General features: G+C 44.2%; 1 protein-coding gene across 3 annotated transcripts in view; it reads left to right on the top strand.

The window, feature by feature from the left end:
- The window catches only part of TGFBR3 (transforming growth factor beta receptor 3), a 198,592-nt gene that overhangs the window by 70,771 nt on the left and 103,167 nt on the right, over positions 1–24,654 (top strand). For all 3 annotated transcript variants that reach the window (XM_044914557.1, XM_044914556.1, XM_044914558.1), the window contains exon 3: positions 11,013–11,197. In XM_044914557.1, coding sequence (XP_044770492.1) covers positions 11,013–11,197 — 185 coding nt within the window. The remainder of the gene's footprint in view (positions 1–11,012; positions 11,198–24,654) is intronic.

The raw sequence follows: 24,654 nt of genomic DNA, 5'->3' as shown, positions 1-24,654 counted from the left end.
CCACATGCCAGGCACCGTGCCAGGCTCCAGCATAGATAGAGGATAAGCACAAGAAACATGCATGGTCCTTGCCCTCATGTGGTTTCCAGTTAAGTAGAAGACATAAGACATATGCCCAAATTAATGAATGGCACACAGACAAATGCCCAGATAGATTTATAACTAAAAACTGATATTGGCTATAAAGGAAAGGTATAATAGGTATAACAGGTTTATGGAGTCTGTTAATTTAATCAGGTAGGAAAATGTGGCTCTGAGCCAGGGCTACTTAGCTGGGCACCACCCTCCTCTTCCCTGGTCTGCACCTAGCGGTCTTATCAATGGTGCCACTTGATTGACCCATAACTGTTGCAGACTCTGGAAACACCAGCTCCATAGATTCTCCTGAACCTTTTAACTTCACGGTGAAAGAAGTAACAGCACACCGGCTGTTCATAGATTTCTCTACAAACCGTCAGCTCTGTTTCCCTCTTAACAGAAACACTTGAGCAGTGAGCTGCCTAGCTTGAAGAGGAAGGAATATGGTTTATTATTGTAATTGAGTTTGACGTATACATTGATGCTTGATCATTTGGCATTCATGTTAAACATTTCCTTCATGCCTTTAACAACCAATTGTTGAATGCCTTGATTATATATAAAATCCTTAAAGTCAGTGTATTTTATTTAGTTCGTGGCCCAGTTTGTACACATGGCTGTAATTAGTATTATTTTACATGGCCAGAACAAAAGTTGGTAGATTTTTCTTTTTAATCTCTTGTGTCCTATCTATAATCAGGACTAGTGGTTACAGGCTTTGATTCAACTCCAGCAGTTGTGGATTTCTCCTTCCATCCTTCCTACCATACCCCCACTTACAGCTTCTTGTCTTGCCACTTACCCAGACCCTGAACCCCAGCCCTGAGGGCTCACCAGTCCCAGAAAATGCTCACAGTAGCATGTTGTACCTCTGTGTTTCTTTGCACATCCTTACCTCTGTTTCCTCCCATCTTTTTCTTTCTTTATCATCAGATAATCAGTTTGCTAGAGGTAAAAAGAAAATCAGGTTAGCGACTCTCTTAGGTTTAAGCTGAGGTCTGACCGATGAACGGGTTTGGTGAATGTCCTCCCTCAGGGTTAATGCCGGGCAGCTTTCTAGCGCTGCAAGTCTCACTTTGTCAGAAAATACTGCATTGGTAGGAATCAAATTATAATTTTTATTGGTTACATGACTAAATTGTGCTTAATATTTTGAATCCAGATCAATTAAGTATGTTTTTTTTTAAATAGAGAAGTAGACTTTCTCAGCCTCATACAAGAGAAAGCAGATCCCATTTTCTTCCATCCTTCCAATCTTCAGATTTGTTCTTGGTCTCAGTGCTGAACCATTTGTTATGGCAATAACATCCCATAATTTCTATCCATAAATTCTGATCTCCCCATAAATGAATACTGAAGGGGAGCCAGTGTCCCCTTTATTCCTAGCTTCCTTTAGATCTTGTCAGAAGAGGAGACGAGATTTCATCTTCTAGATTGAAAGTAAACAAGAAGAAAGTCAGCCAAGATGATGCCATAGATTACTCTCTGGATTTTGGAAATTCCCTGGAGGCAGAAACATGGACTCTTCTCACCTTTGGGAATTGTACTTCTAGAATTTGCTCAGAGAACAGGAATTTTTACTCTAATATTGCACATAGTTTTATTTTAAATCTTTCCACTGCAATCCCTAGAAATAATTTTTGGAGAGTAGTGGCTAGGAAGTAGTATAAGAACATCTTACCATAGATATTTTATTAATCACTCTAAAAACTCATAAAGAAAACATTTTTTTCAACGGAGAAAATTTTTTCATTCATTTATTTCTCTTCCCCTCAGGGGACTTTATGTCTCTAAAAGTACTTGAAATTTGTAAAGCATTGGCATGTAGAGTATCTCATGATCTATGAGCCTCTCATAAAGTAAGAGAGAAAGAGATTATGGGAAGCTTAAGGACAAGGTTAAGCAACTAGTAAGTGACAGATCTGGATTTAAAATGGTGGCTGTCATATTTCCTGGTCCGGTGCTCCTCCTGTAACCACCTGATACAGGACTCTTCTCTTGCTATGCCTAGTGGTGACTTCTGGGACATACTTCCTCTGCTGCCTGTTCTCTTCAGATTATAAAAAACACGAGAAAACCCCACTTCCTCAGAGAGCAGCATGAGTCCCCTCTGATACTCTTGGTTGTGTGTGATATCTTGCTTAGATGGAAGAGTGAGTGCCCTTTATAACCTGGCACTTCCCAACACTTTGAGAATTTAAATTCTTAAAGATGCCCTCCTATTGTTTCTTTCTGAACTTTTAAAAACATAACTTGAACACAGGAAATTCTTCAGTATGGTTGCACCATGATTTGAACACAACAATATACAAATATGCATTGGCTTTTGGCCCAACAAGTTGGCAGTTGACTTCTTGGAAGAGGGTTGGTTTGTCAAGAGGAAGGTCTGGATTTCAGTATTCACTTGGAGGATGAAACTATGATAAGACATGTCTAAGGAGTTGTGCTGTAGAGAAATCTGGCTGTTTTTTTTCCTGAGAAATACGCATTACAGGTTTTAGAATACTAGAAACTCTTCTGCTTGTCTCTTTCCTACCAGGGATAAACTTTTGCCTTAAACCAAGTTTTATTGTTGAAAAATCTAGGTGGGACTTTGGTAGAAGGGCTCCCTTTGGATTTTAATGGTGATGAGTTCCACAGTTCCATCCCCAAGGGGCTGTATCTCCACAGTGTTGTAATTGGAGACGGTATCAACACCAGCATATGTTGTGTATGCTGCAGGCACTCTTGAGCTCAGGCCTTCCAGGTGTTCTTTCCTGGAGCTTTGCTTTTACATCATATCCTGGCGTTTGTCACATTCCCTTCCATGACGCTCACTTAGAGCCAGGCTGTACTATTGGCTGAGAAATCATCTTGGGTGCCCTTTCCTACAGATTCTTGCATCCCGTGGGGGTAGAAGGAATTTTCAACTCAGGGACAGAATAGATCCTGCAGTGCCCGGGCGTACAATCTGTGGGAGTTTGTCCCTCTTCACAGCTGACAGCATTGCAGAATTCCCCGTGGGACAATAACAGAAACCCTTATTAGCCAATGGTGTTGTTGGAATAAAATCTCCCCACTGCAATGTCTTGGTCCCAGGCTATAATGTTACCCCTCGATTCCCTCTGCATCTCTACCACTTTTATTGCAGCTGAACACACGCTCCTCATTAGTACCCTGGGTGATATGGGGAATCTGTGTGCTGGAAATTATGTGCAATAGGTACCAGATGTTTATGTCAACTTGGTATGCATTGGTATTTAAAATGGTTAAGGATCACATTTATTAAATGTGAAAATTACTTATTGTTCCTTCCCCCAAACAGTCAGTCCCCCAGCCCCAATATTTTACTCCTTGCATAAGGTGTGATATTAGTTTCTTTGGGGACAGATTAAATTTAAAGTCTGTGCAGCAAATGCATCTGTTCCCAGATGCTTCGTCTGCATTCTCTCAAGCCTTAGGGCTGGCCTGCAGCCAGTGTGGATGTGGGGGTTCTCTAACAGATCGAATGCTGTGTTGTAGCTAAAGGACATAATGAAAGGGTGAGTCCCTTTGCATTTTTTTCTTTAAGTGGAACGGGGAATTTAGACATTGATGTGATAGCCAGATCGTAGGAACATTTCCCATGTGTTCAGATAAGCAAATGAGTGAAAAAGAGGAAGATGACATTTGGTAAAATGAGAAATGAGCTTGTGCTTTCTCATTGAGTTTATGAAGCCTTTTAAATCGCCCAAAAGGTTGCAAGTGTGAACCAAGCAGTTTATCAAACAGGAGTTAATGTGTATGTTTGACCAGTAAGTCTGTTTGTTCACGAAGCCCTGAGGTGAAGGCCAGGAAAAGGCACGGTGGAAGCCCTCGGTGACTTACCCCCGGAAGAGCTCAGACCTGGCGTCTAGGAGACCAGGTTCGAATCCCACCCTGCCCCCTACTGGTGGTGACCTCTGGCAAGTTACGTAGCCTCTAGGAGTCCCGGTTTCCACCACTTTAAAATGGGGTTTTTAACCTGTCTTTACAGCGGTGTTATGAGGATTAGAAACAATATGTGCACAGTGTGTGGCCCAGAGAAGGTGCATGATAACCATACTCGTGAAGAATTAAACCCTGGCTCCTCACAGGAGGTGGAGGCCTAGGGTGTCACCAGATGCTCCACAGTGTTGCCCCAGGTGGCCCAGCTGCTGAACAGTGGGCCTTGCTTTGTGAAGGAGGCCACTTGGTCTGGGCCACCTGGAGAGTTTCTCACCACAGGGTTGACTCGAATCTGTGCTATCTTCAGGTCAATGTTTTTAGTCAATAGAAGTAGCATCTTGCAGGCGAATAGGGGCCATGGGTGCATCCTGGTGGCTGAGGAGGGTATACTGAGAAGGAAAAACAGAGTCTGACTTCAGGGTAGGAAAGAGGACATGCAAACAAAACACAATGCCCAGCAGGATTTGGGGGAGATCAAATTGCTTGTGTAGCCAGCAGAGAAGGATATACTCAGCTCACGCTTTCCGACCAAGGGAATGTTAGACTTTGGGAATCACCCCCAAAGAATCCTGGACAGGGCATGTACTAGATGCTTAGGATAAACAGAAGTATCCAGGTGGGGACGCAACAGTGAGAAATGTCTCTGGAGGTGAACCTGTGTGTTACTGTCAAGAAGCACTTCATCGAGATAGGCACCCAGCTCTGTGGCTGCAGCGTTTTACTTACAGTGGAAATAATATCTGTTCTGTCCACCTTACAGAGTTTCTGTGAGGCTTCAGATAAAGTATCTGTAAAATGCCCCCCCCCCTTTTTTTGTAAAATGCCTTTTAATCGTGAAGAATGGTGCCAGGTGAACACGAGTGTGTGTTTATGGCACTGTTGCCTTCAGCTGGCGTTTCTTTCCCTATCGTTTGTGCCCAGATTGAGCCTTCCTGTGGTCAAGTAACTTCTGCTATGCTGCTTAGCATCATCACAGAGCACGCTGCTCACTCGCCTCTTGACTGTGGGGAAGGGCTTGCTCAGGGAAGGATGGGCTGTGGCTTTCCGTGGTGGCCACAAGAGAAACTCCCAGCCTTCGGAGGCTGTCAGTGAGAGCCTACACGGGCAGCTCCAGAGCTCACAGTTCACCACAGAAGTGAGCAGATGAGTCAGACAGGGTTTTGGAACATGTTTTCCTGGTTTCCAAGCCTCTGCGGAGATGAGGTGCTGCATCTGGGCCCTGTGGTGGCCGCCTTGCTAGCTTAGGCTTGTGTGGTAGAGCCTGGCGGTGGCTCACACTCCTCCCAGGTGGAAGCTTTGCTCACTGGATGTGGCTCTGGCATTGCGTGAACAGCCTGCAGTTGAAGCTGCTCGGAGGCCAGTGGGGAGGGCCGGGAGGCCAGTACATAGAGGCAGGCTGTGGCTTCAGGAGGGGGTCGGCAAGGCCTGGGCCTGACGCAGAGGAGGCAGGAGGCTGGGGGCTTGCTGATGGCAGAGGGAAGTGGTGTGCCACCTGAAGGGAAGGGCCTTGCCAGCAGAGGGTTTGGGAGGCGAGGACAAAAACAAGTTTGTGGTTCCTGCCTGCTGTGACATTTGAGGGTGGGGAAGCCCCCACTGGGACTTGATTCTTAGCAACTCAGAATGCCACCTCCCTCATCTCATAATTGATATTTTTTTCCCCCCTTTAATACAAGATTGAAGTTTTGGCTACTGGGTAAAGAGTGAAAGGAAGAACTCTGGGATAGAGTCTCCTATTTGTATGAAATCCTTTGAGCATTGAGCATCTCGTGGTTCTTTCCCTTTGCTCTCCCTCCCCTTCCCTCACTAATATTTGAGTGTATACTGGGTGCTCGACATTATGCTGGGATGAGAGATACAGCAATAAGCAGAATGATAGGGTTCCATTTTTCTGTGGTGTTTGCAGTCTTTGGGTGTATGTAGACATAAACAAATCATTGCACAAATAATTATATAAGTATAACCACATGAAGTGCAATGAAGAGAAATGAAGAGTACCATGAGAGTATTAAAAAGTGTATGTCTAATGTAAGAGAAGTAAGAGGAGCTTTCTTGAGAGATCTGAAGAATGAGTAGGAATTTGCCACACCAAGGCAGGGGAAAGGAACAGGAATGATGGGAAAGTCTTCCTGGAGGACACCTTGTATGTGGAGTCTCTGGTGCGAAGAAGGTTGGCATTTTTGATGAAGTAAAATAAAGGTAGATTAAGCTACAAGTGTCAGAAAACCCAAAATAATATTGGCTTGAATAAAAGTTACACGTGTTCCATATAAAAAGAAGCAGTCCAGAGCTGATCCAGTGGCTCCATGTTCATCAAGGACCCAGGCAACTTCTGTCTTACTGCTTTGTCCCAGTCAGCATGTTGTTTCCATTTTATGGCCCAGGATGTCTGCTCTGGCCCTACCCAGCACATCTGTATTCCAGCTAACAGGAAGGAGGAAAGGACAGAAGAACATAGCTCCTTTCCTTCATAAGAAACCTCCTAGAAATTGCATGTATCACCTCTGGCTATAGCTTACTAACCAGAATTTGGTCACATGGCCATACCTAGCTACACATTAGCTAGGACTTCCAGTACAGTGTTGAAAAGGAGTGGTAAGAGGAGACATCCTTGCCTTATTCCTGATGTTAATGAGAAAGCTTCTAGTTTCTCACCATTAAGTATGATGTTAGCTATAGGGTTGTTGTTGGCTTTTTTTTTTTTTTTACATGCTCTTTATCCAGTTGAGGAAGTTCCTATCCTTAGTTTGCTCAGAGTTTTTATCAAGAATGACTGTTAGATTTTGTCAAACGCCTTTTCTGCATCTGTTGATATGAGCATGTGACTTTTTTCTTCTGATTTTTCTTCTTCAGCCAGTTGATGAGATGGATTACATGAATTGATTTTCAGATGTTATGTATCTGGGATAAATCTACTTGGTTGCAGTGTATAGTTCTTTTTTACACTGTTGGATTCAATTTGCTATTATTTTGTTGAGGATTTTTGCATCTGTGTTAATGAGAGATACCGGTCTATAGTTTTCTTGCAATATCTTTTTCTGGTTTTGGTGTTAGGGTAATGCTGACCTCATATAATGAGTTAGGAGGTATTCCCTCTGCTCCTGTTTTCTGAGAGAGATTGTAGAGAATTGGTATAATTTCTTCCTTAAATGTCCAATATGTTTTTATGAAAATTTCACCATACAGAGATGTGAGCCCCAGAGATAGGTGTCAGCCTCAGTCCTTGGGTGACTGGGCAACCTTAAAGCACTTACTTAAGTGCCTTGAACTTATTTTCCTTTTCTTTAAAATAGGGATAATACCACTTCCGTATAATGGTGTCCAAGGTTGTACAGACCTAGCACTGCCTAGCCTGCAGTGAGCACTTAATAAATAGGAGCAGTTTGTTTTACTTTTTTACTACACCAGAGTGACATTGTATGTTGAATTGTTGAAGGCACCATTTCTTATATACCTTTGGAGGATAAGGGTGGATGATTCCTAATTTCTTTTCTTTTTTTTTTTTAAGATTTTATTTATTTATTTGACAGAGACACAGCAAGAGAGGGAATACAAGCGGGGGGTGGGGGGTGGGGGGAGAGGGAGAAGCTGGCTTCCAAACGAGCAGGGAGCCCGATGCGGGGCTCGATCTCAGGACCCTGGGATCATGACCTGAGCCGAAGGCAGACGCTTAACGACTGGGCCACCCAGGCGCTCCTCTTTTCTTTCTTGCTTTCTTGGCTTTAAGGATAGCTTAATCATATTTTGTAGCTTTTTTTTTTTAAACTTGGTGGCAAAAAATTCGTTAAGGAACCTCAGAAACTAACTACTACTCTGGTGTGTCGGAGGGTCGGAGATACTCTATATGGAGTGTGTTTGAACATTGACCCCAGTGGGTCTCTGTAAAGTGCAGTTATCCAATCAGTTGATCAGAGAGTGTCGTGTGCATTGCTTTCTTTTTTCTTTGACTTGGGCTGATTCGTATAACACATAGCTGGAACTGTAGCCCGTTAAGTGGGATTTGCCTTGCCCTGGACTCTGGCAGGACAGAAACCATAGGTTCTAAGGTGAGGAGTGCTAGTCCTCAGTGCTGGCGGTGTCCCCTCTCTGGTTCCCTCCCACTTTGGGAAATACCTTATCCTCTGATTTGTTGCCAGTGAGTTTTTGCTCTGACCCCAGTGTGGAGATGAGCAGTGTGGTGATTTAAGAAAGATCCTGGTGGGTAATGGTGGTGTTGCAAGGAGGAGGGCAAGTCAAGCAGATTGCAGATATATTCTGGGTGGAACCGCAGGCCAGGTGGAACTTTGCACATGCATACAGAAATGGAGGCGAAAAGTTGTTCTTTTTTAATTTTTTGTGTAATCTCTACACCCAGCATGGGGCTCAAACTCATAACCCCAGGGGTGACTGGGTGGTTTAGTCAGTTAGCTGTCTGCCTTTGGCTCAGGTCATGATCCCAGGATCCTCAGCAGGGTATCTGTTTCTCCTTCTCTCTCTACCCCTCCTCCCACTCATGCTCTCGCTTGTGCTTGCTCTCTCTCTCTCTTTTAATAAATAAATAAAAATCTTAAAAAAGAAAAAACAACCAAACTCACGACCCCAAGATCGAGTCAGATGCTCTACTGACTGAGCCAGCCAGGTGCCCCTTTTTAGGTTTTTATTTAAATTCCAGTTAGTTAACATACACTGTAGTATTCGTTTCAGGTGTACAGTATCGTGACTCAGCCCTTCCATGCATCACCAGGCACTCATGACAAGTACACTCCTTAATCCCCATCACCTACTTCACCCATCCCCCCACCCTGAAAAGCATTTTTATTTGCGCTTAATTTGTGATAATGGCACAATTGTGGCAGGAGGGTGTGAAACCAGTTCCCCAGAGTGGAGTGTGTCCCCACAGTTGAGTAGGAGTAGGAGACTCCGGAGCTGTGGGGCATGCAATACAGCAGGCGTCCCACTGCGGTTGGGGAGGCCAGAGGGGGAACAGTAGGGGGAGCACCTGCTCATCCTGTTTGCCGGACCCGGGGACTTCAGGAATCAGATGTCCAGTACCTCCTGCCTTCTGCCACTGCGACATCTTCCTTCACCACCTCCGTTTCTCAGAAAGCAGCTGGGCACAGTTTGGCAACACAGAGAGCAGTAGTGATTATTTGAGAAGGTACATACTTCATTTCAGACCAGATAACTTTTATCAGCCTCGATAATTTCCGTGAGTTCTGAAATAGACTTGGCACACCAGGCAGGGTGTCTGCTTACAGTCTAGCAGTGGGGGTGCAGGATTGCCTGGTTCTGAACTGCCTTTGCATTTTACACTAGGGCTGTGGTCCTGGAGAGCACTTTTAATATGTAGAAGTCAGGAAGAACTGATTGGAGTGTGTTCAGGTCTTTCATTGGGTTCCATTTGGAAGGCTGTGGTTTAGAGGACGCTGTATGTTCAAGTCCCAGTCTCCCCAGGTATCAAATGGAGACAACACCAAACTTGCAGAGGCGTATCGCAGTTCCTCCTTCTTCTTGGATGTCCCTATCTATCCAGCCAGTGTGCAGTGAGGCCCAAGTGGGGCTGTACCTCATATCATTGTAGCCATCTGTTTCCCCATTCGCTCCCTACAGCCAAATCCAAGTCCCCAGAATGGTGCCCTAATCACCAATCAGGGAGGGAACAATTTATTTGAAAGCTCAGTGATTCATTTCACAAATATTTTGGGGGCATCTTGTACACGCCAGGTGCTGTGATGGGTGCTGAGGATACAAAGATGAGTAACCCACCGCCCGGGAGGTCACACTGGACTAGCAGAGACAGATGTATATACACTGGTGGTTACAGTGTAGAAATTGCAGAGATGGGCAGAGAAATTATGTGAGGTTGGAGGAAGAGTACCTCTCTTGGCTTGGGGTGTTTGTTGTGGGGCAGAGTTAGAGTGGAAGAGGAATTTGGGTAAAGGAAACAAGCTTGAATAAAGACGTGGAGTGAAGACACATCATGGTATCTTTGGAGAAGGCAGTTGGGGTTGCTGGAGTGAGGTGGGGTGAGGCTGGAGAGAGAGGAAGGGGCTGATCAAGAAAGACCTTGTGTGCCTGGTTAGGGAGCTTGGGCTCTATTCACAGGCCAGCAGTCCTTAAGGGACAGGACACACCGGCAGAGATGGGGAGGGCAGGCGTTCGCATTGGGAGTGACCATCCCATTGAGCACCCTGGGTGAGGTGGACGGTGCTTGCATGGAAGGTGGCTTGGAGTGCTGGACACCAGAGTCTCCTTTTAGGAAGACTAGAGACAGTTGTCTAGAGATAGAGGCGATGAGGGCCACAGGAGGTAGAGATGGGCGGGAATGGATGTTAGGATTTAAGTTCTGGTTATTAGAGGAAGGCAGAATGAGGAAGCAGGAGCCAAGAGTGATCAGGGTTCTACTTTTTCTATTTGAGGCTCTACTCATATGCTTCTCCCTTTCTTGGGAGGATTGTTTTCTGATCTCTGGCCCCAACTTTGCTATACAACTCTGGCCCCAATTGCCCCTGCTCGTTATATCTTGTTTTGTATTGTTCTTAAGTTTGTTTTGCTCTCTCTAAGAAGGGGGGGGGGGGCTGGTTAAAGGTAAGGGACTGTATCTTATACTTTTTTGGTGCAATTTTAGTTGTTAAATATTATTTATGCATACTATGATTGGTCTTTAGGCAATTTATTCCATTTATTTCTGGTTTTCTTCTAAGAGAGGATGAAAGAATTGAACACAGATGTCAAACGGGAGGTTTCCTCCATTCGGAGGAATACATTTGTGGACTTGTGTGTCTAAAGGGAATTTAAATAATTAAATACATATCAAAATCATCTAAAAGGAATTTAGAGATTGGGGTTTTAGAATAGGCTAAGCTTTTTTGCCATTGAGTTCTGGAAACAACTTACCTGGAGAGGTTCCTCTGGTGGATTGGCAGTGGCTTGATCATCTAGGATAATTAATTTAACTGTAGCATAATTCACTGCTGTTTCTGAGGGGTTTGTGTTTGTGCTTCCCTCTGCAGGTCCGGAGCCCAGTACCCAGTGTGAGTTGTCGCCCGTCAATGCCTCCCATCCGGTGCAGGCCTTGATGGAGAGCTTCACTGTCTTGTCAGGGTGTGCCAGCAGAGGGACAATGGGGCTGCCGCAGGAGGTGCACGTCCTGAACCTCCGTGCTGCTGACCCGGGGCTCGGCCAGCCCCAGAAAGAGGTAGGCGCAGGTCCCAGATTTCTACTTACTGCCCCTCTGAGCTTGTAAAGACACTTCTCTGAAAAAAGAGGCCTTTTTTTTTTTTTTCCAATCCTGAGTTTAACAAGGATGCTCACGTTATGTAAGTGGGGAGGGGGACACAATGTACACTCAAGAGAAGGATTTCATATAACAGATTGCTCTCTGGACCAGGCAACTCTAGGACTTCTTTCTAGAGAGATTTTTCAGCTTCGTAACTTTCCTGACTTCCCATATTGGAAAGAATATTCTTAAGGATTTCATCTTTGAAACATGACTGTGAAAAAACAAAACAGGGGCCATTTTTCTGTAATTGTAAAAGTTCTTTCTCCTCCTCTCCTGTGACCTTTTTTCTTTCTTTGCTTTGTCTTATGAACCTGTTGCTCCTGCAGGATGAGTCGATGGGAATGGGAAACATTCGAGTAAAGAGGGCAGCACTTTGTACTTGACTGAAAAGCCCTGGGGGTTAGCTCCTTATGCCATCTGGGCAGCTTCTCGAAGATAGCGATGGTCTAGGTGGTGGTGATGGTGATGAGCCAAGCTCATAGTGCCTTGGTATTTCACCTGTCCTCAGCACTATTTGAAGCATTCATACACTTACTCCACGAAGTCCTGTTATTATCCTCATTTTACAGGTGACAGACAGGTGCAGAAATAACTCACTTTCACAAGGTCATCAGAGTAAGAGAAAAGTGGCCTTCTCTTTCCTGTGGCTCAGAAATGACCTAGATTGTGGGTAACGGTCATCATACTTCTTTTAAGATTACACGCAGTTGTCATTCTTTCTATTTTTAAGCTTCTGTGTCTCAGAAATGTTATCAATCAGGTATTCCCTCTCCAGGGAGAGAGAAACCACAATAAATCCTGATCACAGCGAAGCGTAGGTTAACTAATGCCAAATGGAATTTATCTTTGAGTTTTCTTCTGGTCAGGGAAGTTAATTTCCAGAACTGTTTGTTTATGTGCCTTCACTACTCTGCCTTTTGGGGGGAGTAGGAGTAGGAGAGGTGAGGTGTCCAGAAGGAAAAGCAAACTGATTTTAATCTCGTGAAAGTGTGCAGAGTTGGCTCGTTTCGAAGACAAATCATCTAACCTTTTCAGCTCCATTGGAAATTATTGTTAATACTTTTGGTTGCTTGCCATGGTTGCAGCAATGCCTCTTTCAGGGCAGATTTCTTTATCCTGGTAACATGTCTTTAATTCTTAAAGTATGGGGGAGACTTTGTGGTGGGAGGGAAAGGAGGAGGAGGAAATGCAGTTCCTATGAAGCGTTGCTGACTCCAGCAATTCTTTAGCAGCAATAATTACTCATTTTATATGTGCTTTCTCAGAGGAACTAAGAAGGAAAAGAAAAGTTCGAGCTATTACAGAAGCAGCAACAACAGACATTCTGGATGTTAAATTGTGCGTTACTGTTGTTGACCGTGACAGTAGATTCAAATAAGACTATTGAAGCAAAAGAAAAATACCTCTAGGAATGACCACTGAATTCTCCCACACTTGCGTTTCGGTGTTAGATTAAAACGTTCACGCAGTCCAGAGGATACATCAAACTAGCCGGCATCTGGGGACATGGTATGTTCAGTGAGGGAGTAAAGAGATAGGGCCTAGAGGGCATAGTCTCTAAAATTTGCTTAAAAACCTAAACATTTTTCTTCTTTGTTCAGTATTCACATAGTATAGGTATGATTTGGGGTTAGTGATTTGAAGATATTTCCGAGACTGGGCACCTGAGGGCAATTGCATTCTTTCTTTCTTTGGGGACTTTCTAAGAATTAGATGGTTGTAGTTCAATCCTGTTTGAAAACAAGATGTTGGGATATGTGATCTTTGGAAATTCCATCTGGCTCTGAACTGCCCTCGTATAGCAGACCTTGGACTATTTTATGTATAGAGAGTGAGTGTAGAGGATAACACGAGCAGCTGGGCCACAAGAGAATGAAAAGAGAAGCAAAGAGAGATTGTTTATGGATAGTAAGATGGGGGTGGAGAAATATTAAATCTCTCTCACCTTCTTCATGAATGACTGTGCAGCCATGCAGTTTTTAAAATCATTTGAACTGCGTGACCCAGCAATTCCACTTTTCTAACTGTATACCCAAGAGAAGTGATAACCTATGTCCACACAAAAACTTGTCCATGGATGCTCATGGCAGCGTTACTCATATTAGTTAAAAAGTGGAAACAACCTGGATGTCCATCTACTGATGAATGGGTAAATAAAATGTGGTCTGTCCACACAGTGAAATATTACTCAGCAATAAGAAGGAATGAAATACTGATGCATGCTGCTCCCTGGAGGAACCTCGAAGACATGATGCTAAGTGACAGAAGACAAGGCAGAAAACAAAAGGCCACATATTATATGAATCCATTTGTATGAAATGTCCAGAAAAGACAGATTTATAGAGATAGAAAGCGAGTTAGCGGTTGCTTAGGGCTGAAGGGCAAAAGAGAGAAGTGGGGGTTGACTGCTAATGAGTACGAGGTTTCTTTGGGAGGGACAGAAATATTCTAAAATTAGATTGTGGTGATGGTCCCCCCATTGAATATGAATATGCTAAACACCATTGATAAATGTGAATATATTAAAAACCACTGGATTGCATTTTAAATGGGTGGATTTTATGGTATGTGAATTTTATCTCAGTAAAGCTGGGTTTTTTTTAAATTTTTTTTTTTAAGATTTTATTTATTTATTTGACAGAGAGAGACACAGCGAGAGAGGGAACACAAGCAGGGGGAGTGGGAGAGGGAGAAGCAGGCTTCCCGCGGAGCAGGGAGCCCGATGCGGGGCTCGATCCCAGGACCCTGGGACCATGACCTGAGCTGAAGGCAGACGCTCAACCAACTGAGCCACCCAGGCCCCCTTTTTTTTAATTTTTAAAAAAGATTTTATTTATTTATTTGACAGAGAGAGCAAGAGAGTACAAGCAGGGGGAGCAGTGGGAGAGGGAGAAGCAGACTCCATGCTGAGCGGGGAGCCCAACGTGGGGCTCGATCCCAGGACCCTGGGATCATGACCTGAGGTGAAGGCGGACGCTTAACTGACTGAGCCACCCAGACACCCCAGTAAAGCTGTTTAAAAGACAGTAATACAACCTGTTAGTATTCTAAATTAGCCAATAAAGTTCATCTTGACTGTATTCACTTTTTTTTTAAACCAAGATTGCTTCGTCTTCCAACCTGCTTTTTCTGTTGTTCTCAGTGGATAACTTGGTTTTTGTAGATATGCTATGACATGGACTGTGCTAAAAATCACAGCTGATCTGTTTTGGGGGTGATAGTGGGAGGACCAGAGGTAGCCTTTCTGTATGCCTCTACTGAATATTAAAGGCAAATATTTTTCAAAATGAAACGAGGTAATTGCTTACAAATTAGCAAAAAGAATGCCATATTGGCTCCCAGGTATAATTGACTTTGACTCTGGTGACCAAGGTAGTTGTTTTTCACCATGTCCTCCTTAAATGGGAGGGAATTACTAAATCAACCCTCTTTCCCCCAGCTTGTTACTGGTGCAGGATCAGCAGTAAGATCTATTGTAAATCAACCCTTCTCTAACATTTTGCTAAATTCCTGCCTCTCAGGAGTCTTAAGGTTCTAAAGCTGAGGAGAGGCTGCTGCTTTTCCTGTGTGGAGGAGGTGACAGATCCTACACTTGGAAGTAATAACCACCGCAGGTTGACAAGATTTGGGGAAACAGTCGCGCTTAAGTTAGATAAACAATTTTATAGGCCAGCAGAGAATTTGGATCAGAAACGCGCTTGTTACAGTAATGTATCCAAAGCCTTCTGTAGCAAAGCACCGGTTTGCCATTGGCCTCCCCGCTGGGTTCCCCTCAGGACAGCATAGAGACCTATAATTGTATTTTTCATCTGAGACCACACCTCTCATTTGTAATCATCGGTTTTGGAAACAACAGGCCTGGAAGTGAACAGGAAACTTGAAAAAGACTCTCTGGCGACAGAGAAGGGCAGAAGACAGTAAACAGCCCCGAGAGATCAGTTCTGTCTTTTAGAATAAGCAGACACTGGTGTCATCATTTTGATCCTGTAAAAACCAGCTCCTCTTGCTCTTTGACTTCAAAGTAAAATGCACCCCCACCCCCAATCAGAGTTTGGGCCTTCAGGGTGTTTCCTGATTCCTGAGAGGAGTTATAGCACCACCAGAGGTTTGTTTACTGTAACATACTTTCATTAGTTGCTGGAATGGCAACAGTTTTGTTTCCTATCTAATTTTTTTTGCGACCTGCTTTTATGTGGTGATGTGTCTTTTCTATTTCCGACTTATCTAATTGCCTGTTTACAAGGAAAAGCTGCTGCGGGTAAGCCCCTAGTCAGCATTACCTACGTGCGTAAAGGACATGGTGTTTAAATTTATGTATTTGTCCTGACATTAAAGCAGCAACTGTTAATGGACGTGCCAGTAACTGGCTGTATGGAGGAAAGTTCTAGAAGGCTCCATTGTCATGGGAAAGGGACCAGGTTTACTAATTCAGAGCCCTTCCTACTTCCATGTATTTGCTTATTCTCTGCCTCATTCTAAAGCAAGACATCTCAACAGTATAAGCAGAACTGCAGAATGAGGACAAAGAAAAAAGAAAAGCACAGTTGTGAGCTGTATGGGTTCATGTGGTTGGTACGACTGACGATGAAATTTGGATCCACGCTTCTTGGCAGGCAGGGCCAAATGGGATGTGTGGTTAATCACACATGTGGCTCCAAGTCACTTTTACTTTGTACCTTCTTGAGGACTGTGGCATACAGTTGTTCCTTTCCTGCTTCTTTTGAGGGCAGGAAAAACCACAGTTGGGAGAACGAGAAGGAAGTTCACACATCTATCTGAAATGCTAACTCTTCTGCTTGCCTCTTAACAATTCCCTTACCCACAAAGTTACTTGGTTACGAGGCTTAGGGAGGCAGTGGATGCTGGCTCTTTTGGACTCTACGGTCCAAGCTGTCTCTGCATTTCCAGTCCACTTCCCTTCTCCCGTTAGCTCTTGCCCTGTTCCGGGCCACGAGACCTGCTCATCAGTCTTGTTTGGCTCCGCCTGTTAGGTGAGCCCCCTGGTCTCCCACTGAGGCTTTGGGTTTCCTGCATAGGCTTGTGATAGCTCATTCCAGTGCTCCCAGTCCCTTTTCATTCCCTCCCTTGTGGCTTTGGGGGCAGTATTAAGGTTGGTCTCTCGCTGTCTTTTTTCCTTCCTCCTTTAGAAGATTATCACATCAAGTGTTAGTAATTATAAAATGCAGGGAGCTGAGGAGCCCTTGTACTTTCCGTGGCTGTTAATGGCCACACTAAATGCCACCTCCCATCTGTCCTTCATAGTCCATTGTTTCCTCCCCTCCCCCCCATAAGGCTTTCAGCTGCCTTCACACAAGTAACCCACTTGTTCTCTGCTTGCTATCCATGACTTGTTGTAACCAAACTTGCTTGAACCATGTGATAAGGGAGAACGAACACATCAAGGGACGAATGAACACACGGGCATTTTAGTATGTGGGATTTGACATCTGAATTGACATCTTTTTTGCTTACTTGGAGGTATCTGGAAGTTCAGGGATTAAACATTTTGGAGATCGCTACTACCTACCTACTTAACTACCTCTACACAGTCTTCCCTCTGCTTCCACAATATTAGTAGGTGGACAACTTCTCTCTTCCCCCTTAGTTTCTAAAATATAGACAGAACAGTGAGGGGGTTGGGGGAGTGGACTGGTGTCTTAACTTTACTCATCACCACTAAAAGAACTGATACGGAATTTCAAGACTGGCTTTTTGGAGACTACCTAGGTGAGAGCAGAAGTATCCAGTGCACACTGAACTATAGCACACTGGCTACATTCCTTCTCTGTCTGGGGCATTTTTCCCACTGCAGTTACTCACAGGTGACTTTCTAATGCTAGTCCTGTGTATGTGCAGAAAAAATCCAAATAAACTCAAGGCTATTAATGTTTCAGATCTTACATGTAGCATATGCTTAGCAAGTGTCAGAGTAAACTGCTCGCACACACACACTGCATATTGGTGAAATTTCTTTCCTAAACAAATCCACGCTGCCTGGTGTTTGTTTAAATGGAGGTTGTTTTGGAAATCACTCCAGCCTTTTAGGTAAGAGTGCCTCTGAACTGACCATCTTGTTGCAGGACTACAGCAGATGTATCAGAAAGTTAAACTGATGACAAGTGTCACATTTCTCAATTCATTTGAGTGTTTGCTGTGGAAGTTATTTCATTAACTTGAAAGACAACTGAATCTGACTCTCACGTAGGATTGGAGACCCTAAATAAATAGGCCAGTCACATCATTTGAAGGGAGCTGCCCCTTCCCTGAACAAAGATACTCAGTGCAGTTTAAATGATGACACCCCACTGGGCAGAATGCAGGTGCTAGGCCAGGACTGGATAGAGGAGCAGGGTTGGGGACAGCATGGCAACTAGACCTGGCTGCTGGCTCAACAGAGGACGATGCAGGCCAGTTTAGAACTGGCCACGCTAGTCAAGGATGGTTTCTGACATGTTGGGGCAAGATGTTGAATGAGAAACTACAGCCAACTCTCAAGTAAGAACTCTCCAAAAACCCGGCTTGGGAATTCTAGAAAAAGTGAAAGCAGAAATCAGAGCGATAATAGTAAACATCAGGTCTTAGCAGACAAATGCGGACACAAACTAAGCAAAGAAGTTACAACATTCCTACCAAGATGCTGAGTGGCCACGTCACTTAAACCCTGTCATTTATCACAGTAATGTCCAGATGCTGTAAAATTGCCCTTAGAAAGCACTGCTCCTTGCCCCACCAGAGGGATGGAGCCTGATTGGACTCTGCCATTTTGGCATGAGGTAATGCCGGGTTGTATTCTTTGCTGGCTGGGAGGTGACAGATTGAAAAAGCTTCTCATTGTTGCCTCTTCCCCAGTCTGGAGAAGAGACTACCTTGACCCCCTCTAAAATTTGTTCAGCAGCAGAGTTTTCTAGCCAGTGTGGTGTTTGTCTTTATGGAGGTTAGGGCTACAGCCCTGACGCATGCTGTTGTTGCCATGGTAACTCCTTGACTGCTAAAAAATTATAATTTCCTAAAAAGGTTGTTAGAAAATGTTTTAACAGGGGCACCCTCCACATTTGAAAATGTGACTTTTTGCTTGAAGGACATTTTGGAGAGCATTTTAAAAAGCAGTAGACCAAAGTAAGGAGCAGGTCTACAAATCTGAGACCCGGATGTGCAGATTGGGCAAATGCCCAGCTTGTGTGTGCAGAGTATCCAAATCTCCAACTTGTACTCTCTTGTTTTCATTGCTTATCTGCTCTGTTGACATTTTGTTTGAGAATAAAAAGAAATTTACTGCTAATATCTCTGATTTAAATACTCACATTCTGCAAAAATGTTGCTTATATCACTTTCGGTCGTTTCCCCACTGCGTTCTCTGAATATCTCTGTGAAAATTAGCGTGTTTAATTATTTTACTTTTCTTTCTTCCACGGTGAAGAGGCCATGCGTGAACCTGGCCCTGCTGATCATCTCTCCACACCATTGTATTTCTCTTATCCTTGTCTCTCCAACTTCTTGAATGAGTGAACATCTGTGTGTCCTGCCTCGCCCTTCTTTATCCTCCCTGCAACCTGACTTCTCTTCTCCTGAGCTTCTCTCTGATGATGCCCTTCTGACCAGCTACGGGGGTGCTAGGACTGGAGGCAATCCAGTTTTGACTACCTGACAGAGGAGACCAGGGCCAGGGAGTGAAGTGACGACTTACTCGCTGTCAAACGAGAAGTTGGTGCCAGTGCCGGACTGGAACCCGGGGACCCCGATTCCTATGGCAGAGCGCTTTCTCCCATAGCATCTTTCCCCACTTTGTTCCTCCTCAGCTCCTTTTTCTGTCCTCCCTTTTCTGGCATCTCCTTCTGGGCTTCAGGATGATACCTTAGGCTGGTTCTCCTTCTACTTTTCCATCTGTTTTTCTGATTCTTTCCCAGCTCTTTGTTCCTTCTCAGGGTTTCCTACCTGGAGTGTAGTCTTTGGCCTTTGTTTCCCCCTCTCTCTTGTCCCTGAGACAGCTTGTCTGTTTTCGGGATTGGAGTTGTCACCTCCATGTGGAAGACTCCCAACGCTCTCTCCAGGCTTCTGCAGTAGAGCTCCAGTCAGGGTTCTCCAGAACCCTGCCCCTCAGGTCTTACCTCAAGCTCCCAGGTGCCTGAGACATGCTGTGGAGGAGTAGCTATCAGTAAGGGTCCTTGTGGTGTTAAGCTCAGTCGCTTGCCGAGCATGTGCCTCTGGGGGAGTTAACTTCACTCTCTAAGCCCCTTTCCTCATCTGTGAAATGAAGATGATAGTAGCAGTTCTGAGAGAGTTTACTGAGGACTGAGAGGTGTCCGTATGGCACGTAGGGCTGCCAGGTGTGCCTGGCACACAGTAAACAATCAAATGCCAGCTCTTTCTATTGGCTCTAAAACTGAATGTAAGCCGGTTTTCTCCTTCCCCCAGTGCTGGTTATCAGCCCAACGTCCCGGTCCCACCCGTCCCACTGCAACCACCTCTCTTGAGACTTGTGAACCCTCTTGGATCTACCCATCCCTTTCAAATCCTGTATTGGTCAATCACCAAGTTCTATCGACGTTTCCTCTGAAATGTCTCTTGAATTTCTGTGTTTTTCTCCACTCACCCTGCAGCTTTTTAAACCAGTTTCCTGGGACTGATTGTTTCAGTCTAGCTTGTGGATCACTTCTTAAAACAATTTCCTCTACATAGTATCTCATAATTCACTCATTTACGGTCGCATTCAGTGTTACTCACTGAAGACCTACATTGCGTGCTAGGTAGACATCCTGCTACATTCTTACTTGTGTTTATGTCTTCAGCACTTATTGAGGATTGAGGGCAAATAAATTTAGTGCAGTGTGACAAATAATATGACCATTATTTGTTCTAAAATTAACAAAATTTTGCAGGGGCCTGAAAGAGGGCGTGGTAATTCTATCTGCAGGTGAGGGAAGGATTCCCAGAAGAGAGAGCATTTAATAAAGGGCTTGAAAGTCAAGTAGAAGGTTCTGGGTAGAGGAGGAGAGAGGCCTCAGTATACACAGAGGGAAAAGCAGAAACCACATGTAGAGGAAAGTTCCTCCACGTACATGGTGTGGCTGGGGTACAGTTCAAGGAGTGCAAAACAATGGCCTTTGGGCCAAATTCTGCCTGCTGCCTATTTTGTATGTACATAATTTACATACCGTAAAGTTTACATTTCAGCAGTCCAGAAAGAAACTTTGTACCCACTAGCAGTTACTCCCCGTTGCCTGTGGTCCTAGACAACCACCAGTCGACTTTATTTCTTGATAGATTTGCCTGTTTTGGACATTTTCTTTAGATGGACTCATACAGTGTATGTGACTTCTATGACTGGCTTCCCTCGCTTAACATAATGCATTTTGAGATTCACCCATATGGTAGCATGTCTTAGTTATTTCATTCCTTTTTATTCCTGAATAGTATTCCGTTGGATGGCTATACCATATTTTGCTTATTCATTCACCAGTGTGATGCCTGTTTTTGTAAACAAAGTTTTTGTTTTGTTTTGTTTTGTTTTTTGGTAAATAAAGTTTATTGGAATATAGCCATATCCATTCATTTATATATTGTCTGTGGCTGCTTTCTTACTATAATGGCAGAGCTGAGTAGTGTGACAAAGCCTGAAAGATTTATGATCTGGCCATTTGCAGAGAAAGCTTGCCAACCACTGGAATAGGGATGGGGACAGTGATGGGGACAGTGGGAGGTGGGGTGGGCTGGGGCTTGAAAGTGGAAGATGAGGGGCACCTGGGTGGCTTAGTCGGTTAAGCATCTTCCTTTGGCTTGGGTCATGATCCCAGGGTCCTGGGATTGAGCCCCGCATCATGCTCCCTGCTTAGTGGAGAGTGTGCTTCTCCTTCTGCCCCTCCCGTCTGCTCATGCTCTCTCTCTCTCAAATAAATAAATAAAAATCTAAAAAAAAAAAAAAGAAAGAAAAACAAAGTGGAAGATGAGTGGAAAGGCTGCATAAGTGAGGGTTTGGACTAACCCTGTGGATCCATGTCTTTCCAACTGTGGAATCCCTTAGAGATGCTTAAGTGCAGATTCCTGAACCTCACCTGTAACCTTTCAGGTGAATCCATTGCCCCGCACCTTTTTTCTTCATTCCACCTGAATTTCTCTCCGAACTCAGACTGTGCCAAACCCTTCCCTGATCCTTTACCCTCCTCCCTCTCCCTCTCTTCTAAAGATTGCTTTGAACCCCTCCTTCTCCCCTCACCCCCAGTCTGTACCTCCTCAGAGTATGGGATTCTGTATTTTCTTATATTATTTGGTGCTGAATCATGTGTGTTAATCTTGCACACCCAGCTGGTGAGTGGACTCCTTAGGGACAGGAACCAAGTCTGGGACCTCTTTTGCATTGTGCATATTGGGTTCTTGAATGATACTAAAGATGTTATTTAAGGTATCACTGTAAGTCTTTTTAAGCTACTTCCCTTTTCTTTTTAAAAATTTATTTTAGAGAGAGATTGAGAGAAAGAGAGGGGGGAGGGGCAGAGGGAGAGAGAGAGAGAGAGAGAGAATCTCCCAGCAGACTCCCTGGTGAGCAAGGAGCCGGACCCGGGGCTGGATCCCACAACCCTGAGATCATGACCTGAGCTGAAATCAAGAGTCGGACACTTAACTGACTGAGCCACCCAGACGCCCCAGGCTACTCCCCGTTTCCACAGCGTACCTTTATTTGATTTGCATTATATCTGTGGATTTGGTGTTTGTCCTCAGGTCCTTCTTAACCACCATAGCTAAGCAGGTATCCTTCCTTTTGGATTACGGCTTTGATTTATTTTTCCTAATTGAGCCTCATGCTCCTGCAGTTTACTCTCAAGTATCCAGAGCTCTGTGTCAGTCTTTGCCCACTCTGTTTCTGAGTTTTTGTTACATTTTTCTCTACTCTTAGAGATTTTAGTCAGTCTGCTAGCAGACTAGTTAGTCCTTGCCTTCAGCTGGGTAAAAAGCTCTAAATGGTTTTTGATTCCGTGCTGCTCCCTTGGGTAGCTCATACGATCTGAGCCAGGTTTGAAGTTAGACCGTTAAGAATGATCTGTCCTCACGATGTAGGAGGGTGATTCCCAGCCAATTCTTAATATTGCTGGAATTAATTAACCTTGATTCTGCCAATTGAGAGAGGGCATTTTACTCTACCCTGTATTGTTAAATATCTAATAACGTGATTTTTTTTATTTTGTTTTTTGCTCAGTGAGCACTTAAAATATCCCTGCCTGTATAGTAATTTGTTCCCTGTTTAATGTGGCTTTTTCCTTTGTTTACTCTGGACTCAAGTCTTTGTGGCTTGTTTTCTAAGTCAGCTCAAAAGCTGCTGGTCATTGGATTTGGCAGCCTTTTTCAAGCTTTACCCACCAGAACCCTACAGGAAGTTGTATGTCGGCCAGAAGAGTCTGTTTATTTAGAGCATGGTGTCCAGCAGAAGCAATCTATTTATGAGGGTCTGTTCTTAAAGACACAGGAATCCGAATCCGTGTTTGGGAGACCTGCTGCTTTGACTTGCATTGCAAATGTGTGCTCTGTCCTTTCCTTTCCAGACTGCCAGGGCACCTCAGCTAGACTGGTGGTTAATTGAAATAGTCCTTTCCCTGAGTTCCTTGGCCTTGTCTGAAATGCTAAAGTATCAATGCCCAGAAACTAGATAGCTCTTTTAACCGCATCAGAATGGGATTGAAAAAGATTTTTTTTAATGAATTAGCTTTTATGAGTTTATTGATCACCATTTTTAAAATATTCTGATAGGATTTTGCTCTGAAGGCCCTCCTGATTTAGAATGCTAAAACTAAGTGGAAATGGCCATGCTTTTGACTCCTGGGAATGGTTCCTTGCCCACAGTCATCTGGTATTGTCTGGGTTCTAGTCCAAGACATCCTGCAATACTGTTTTATATTAATGGCATTTTTCACCTAAACTACAGAGTCCTTTGGCTGAATCTAGAATTTTTACATCCTTTGGGGGAAGAGAAGCACATTGCAGGTATGATTTAGCTTCTTCTGAAGATAGAAAGACTAGATTAGATGTTATTGGGCCTAACGGTGAGCCAAAGAGAATCAACCATAGGATGTGGGATCAGTGCAATAGTGCAATAATTCTTGCCTGGAGCCCAAATACCACATGTGCATATGAAAGTTTAATTCCTCTTTGATTCATGTGTACACTCCTCTGATTCTTTCTGCATCTGCTACAGCAAGTTGGTGATGTGGCTGTAGGTTTTATGTGCCTCGCCCTGGGCTTGCCACAGGGTAGGTACCTGTGCACTGATTTAAGTCTGAAACAGCATTCATTATCTTAAGAGGTGAGCCCTTGGCAAGTGTGGTCTCACTCCTACTGATGTAAGCACATGTGCAGGTGCCTTGGGAGAGTGGAAGAAAGAGCTATGGCCCCTGCTGAGAGGACCGAGAAATGGAAGGTGGACAGAAAATGGGAGATCACATTTCTTAGCTCTAGCCATGCTGTGGGGTGGGTGGGTGGTCTTTTAGTGGTCTACAGTTTGATCATTCTGTGGGTTGGAAGTTGTATTGAGACTTCTACCTCCAAATAGCTGCTTATAGAGCATTGGCTTGCTTGAAATCTTATGTAAATTTAACCACTTAAGTTAAAAACAATACTCATTCCTCTCCTACTCCTCTCAACCTCAAGTAGAAAGACAGGCAGGTAGTGTATTCCTTGGGAATCAGTAGTTTCTGAAGATACAGGAGAAAGCTCAAGTCCAAGGGAGCTAAAGGTCCATCTGGACATGCACATGCATGCTTTGTTGTGAGATTTATGGGCATTTAGGGTGTCTCCTTGGCTTGCCACTTTGAGTCTCACATTTGAGGGCCTTTCAAAATCAAAGGCGATTGAAGAATTTAATTTCTTTTTTTTTTTTTTTTTTTTTTTTTTTTTTTAAAGATTTTATTTATTTATTCATGAGAGACAGAGAGAGAGAGAGAGGCAGAGGGAGAAGCAGGCTCCCAAGGAGCAGGAAGCCCGATGTGGGACTCGATCCCAGGACCCTGAGATCATGACCTGAGCCGAAGGCAGACGCTCAACCATCTGAGCCACCCAGGCGCCCTGAAGAATTTAATTTCTAATGATGAGTCATGCTTGGGCATTTTGCCTTTGTCATCTGGCCCTGGAGGACTTAAGGGACCCATTTGCTCTCCCATATATTCTGAAGCCCCCCCCCCCCGCCCCCGCCCTGATTTTTATCTTTTGCCATTAGCCAGAGGGCTCTGCCTGTCTCCAACCATTAGTTCTTTCTGTGGAGCCCAGCACCCCTTAGAGGCTTCAATGCTGGCCCTTTATTGCTTTTTGTATGTTGTCAGTGTTGCTGTTTTGTTTCCTGCTTTCATAGGGGCTGAAGATTCCACTCTTTTTCTTCCCTTATCATTGCTGGT

This window comes from Neomonachus schauinslandi, chromosome 4 (genome assembly GCF_002201575.2).
Source record: "Neomonachus schauinslandi chromosome 4, ASM220157v2, whole genome shotgun sequence".
Lineage (NCBI taxonomy): Eukaryota > Metazoa > Chordata > Mammalia > Carnivora > Phocidae > Neomonachus > Neomonachus schauinslandi.
Note: the sequence above shows the minus strand (reverse complement) of the source record. Positions and strands in the feature narration are given on the sequence as shown.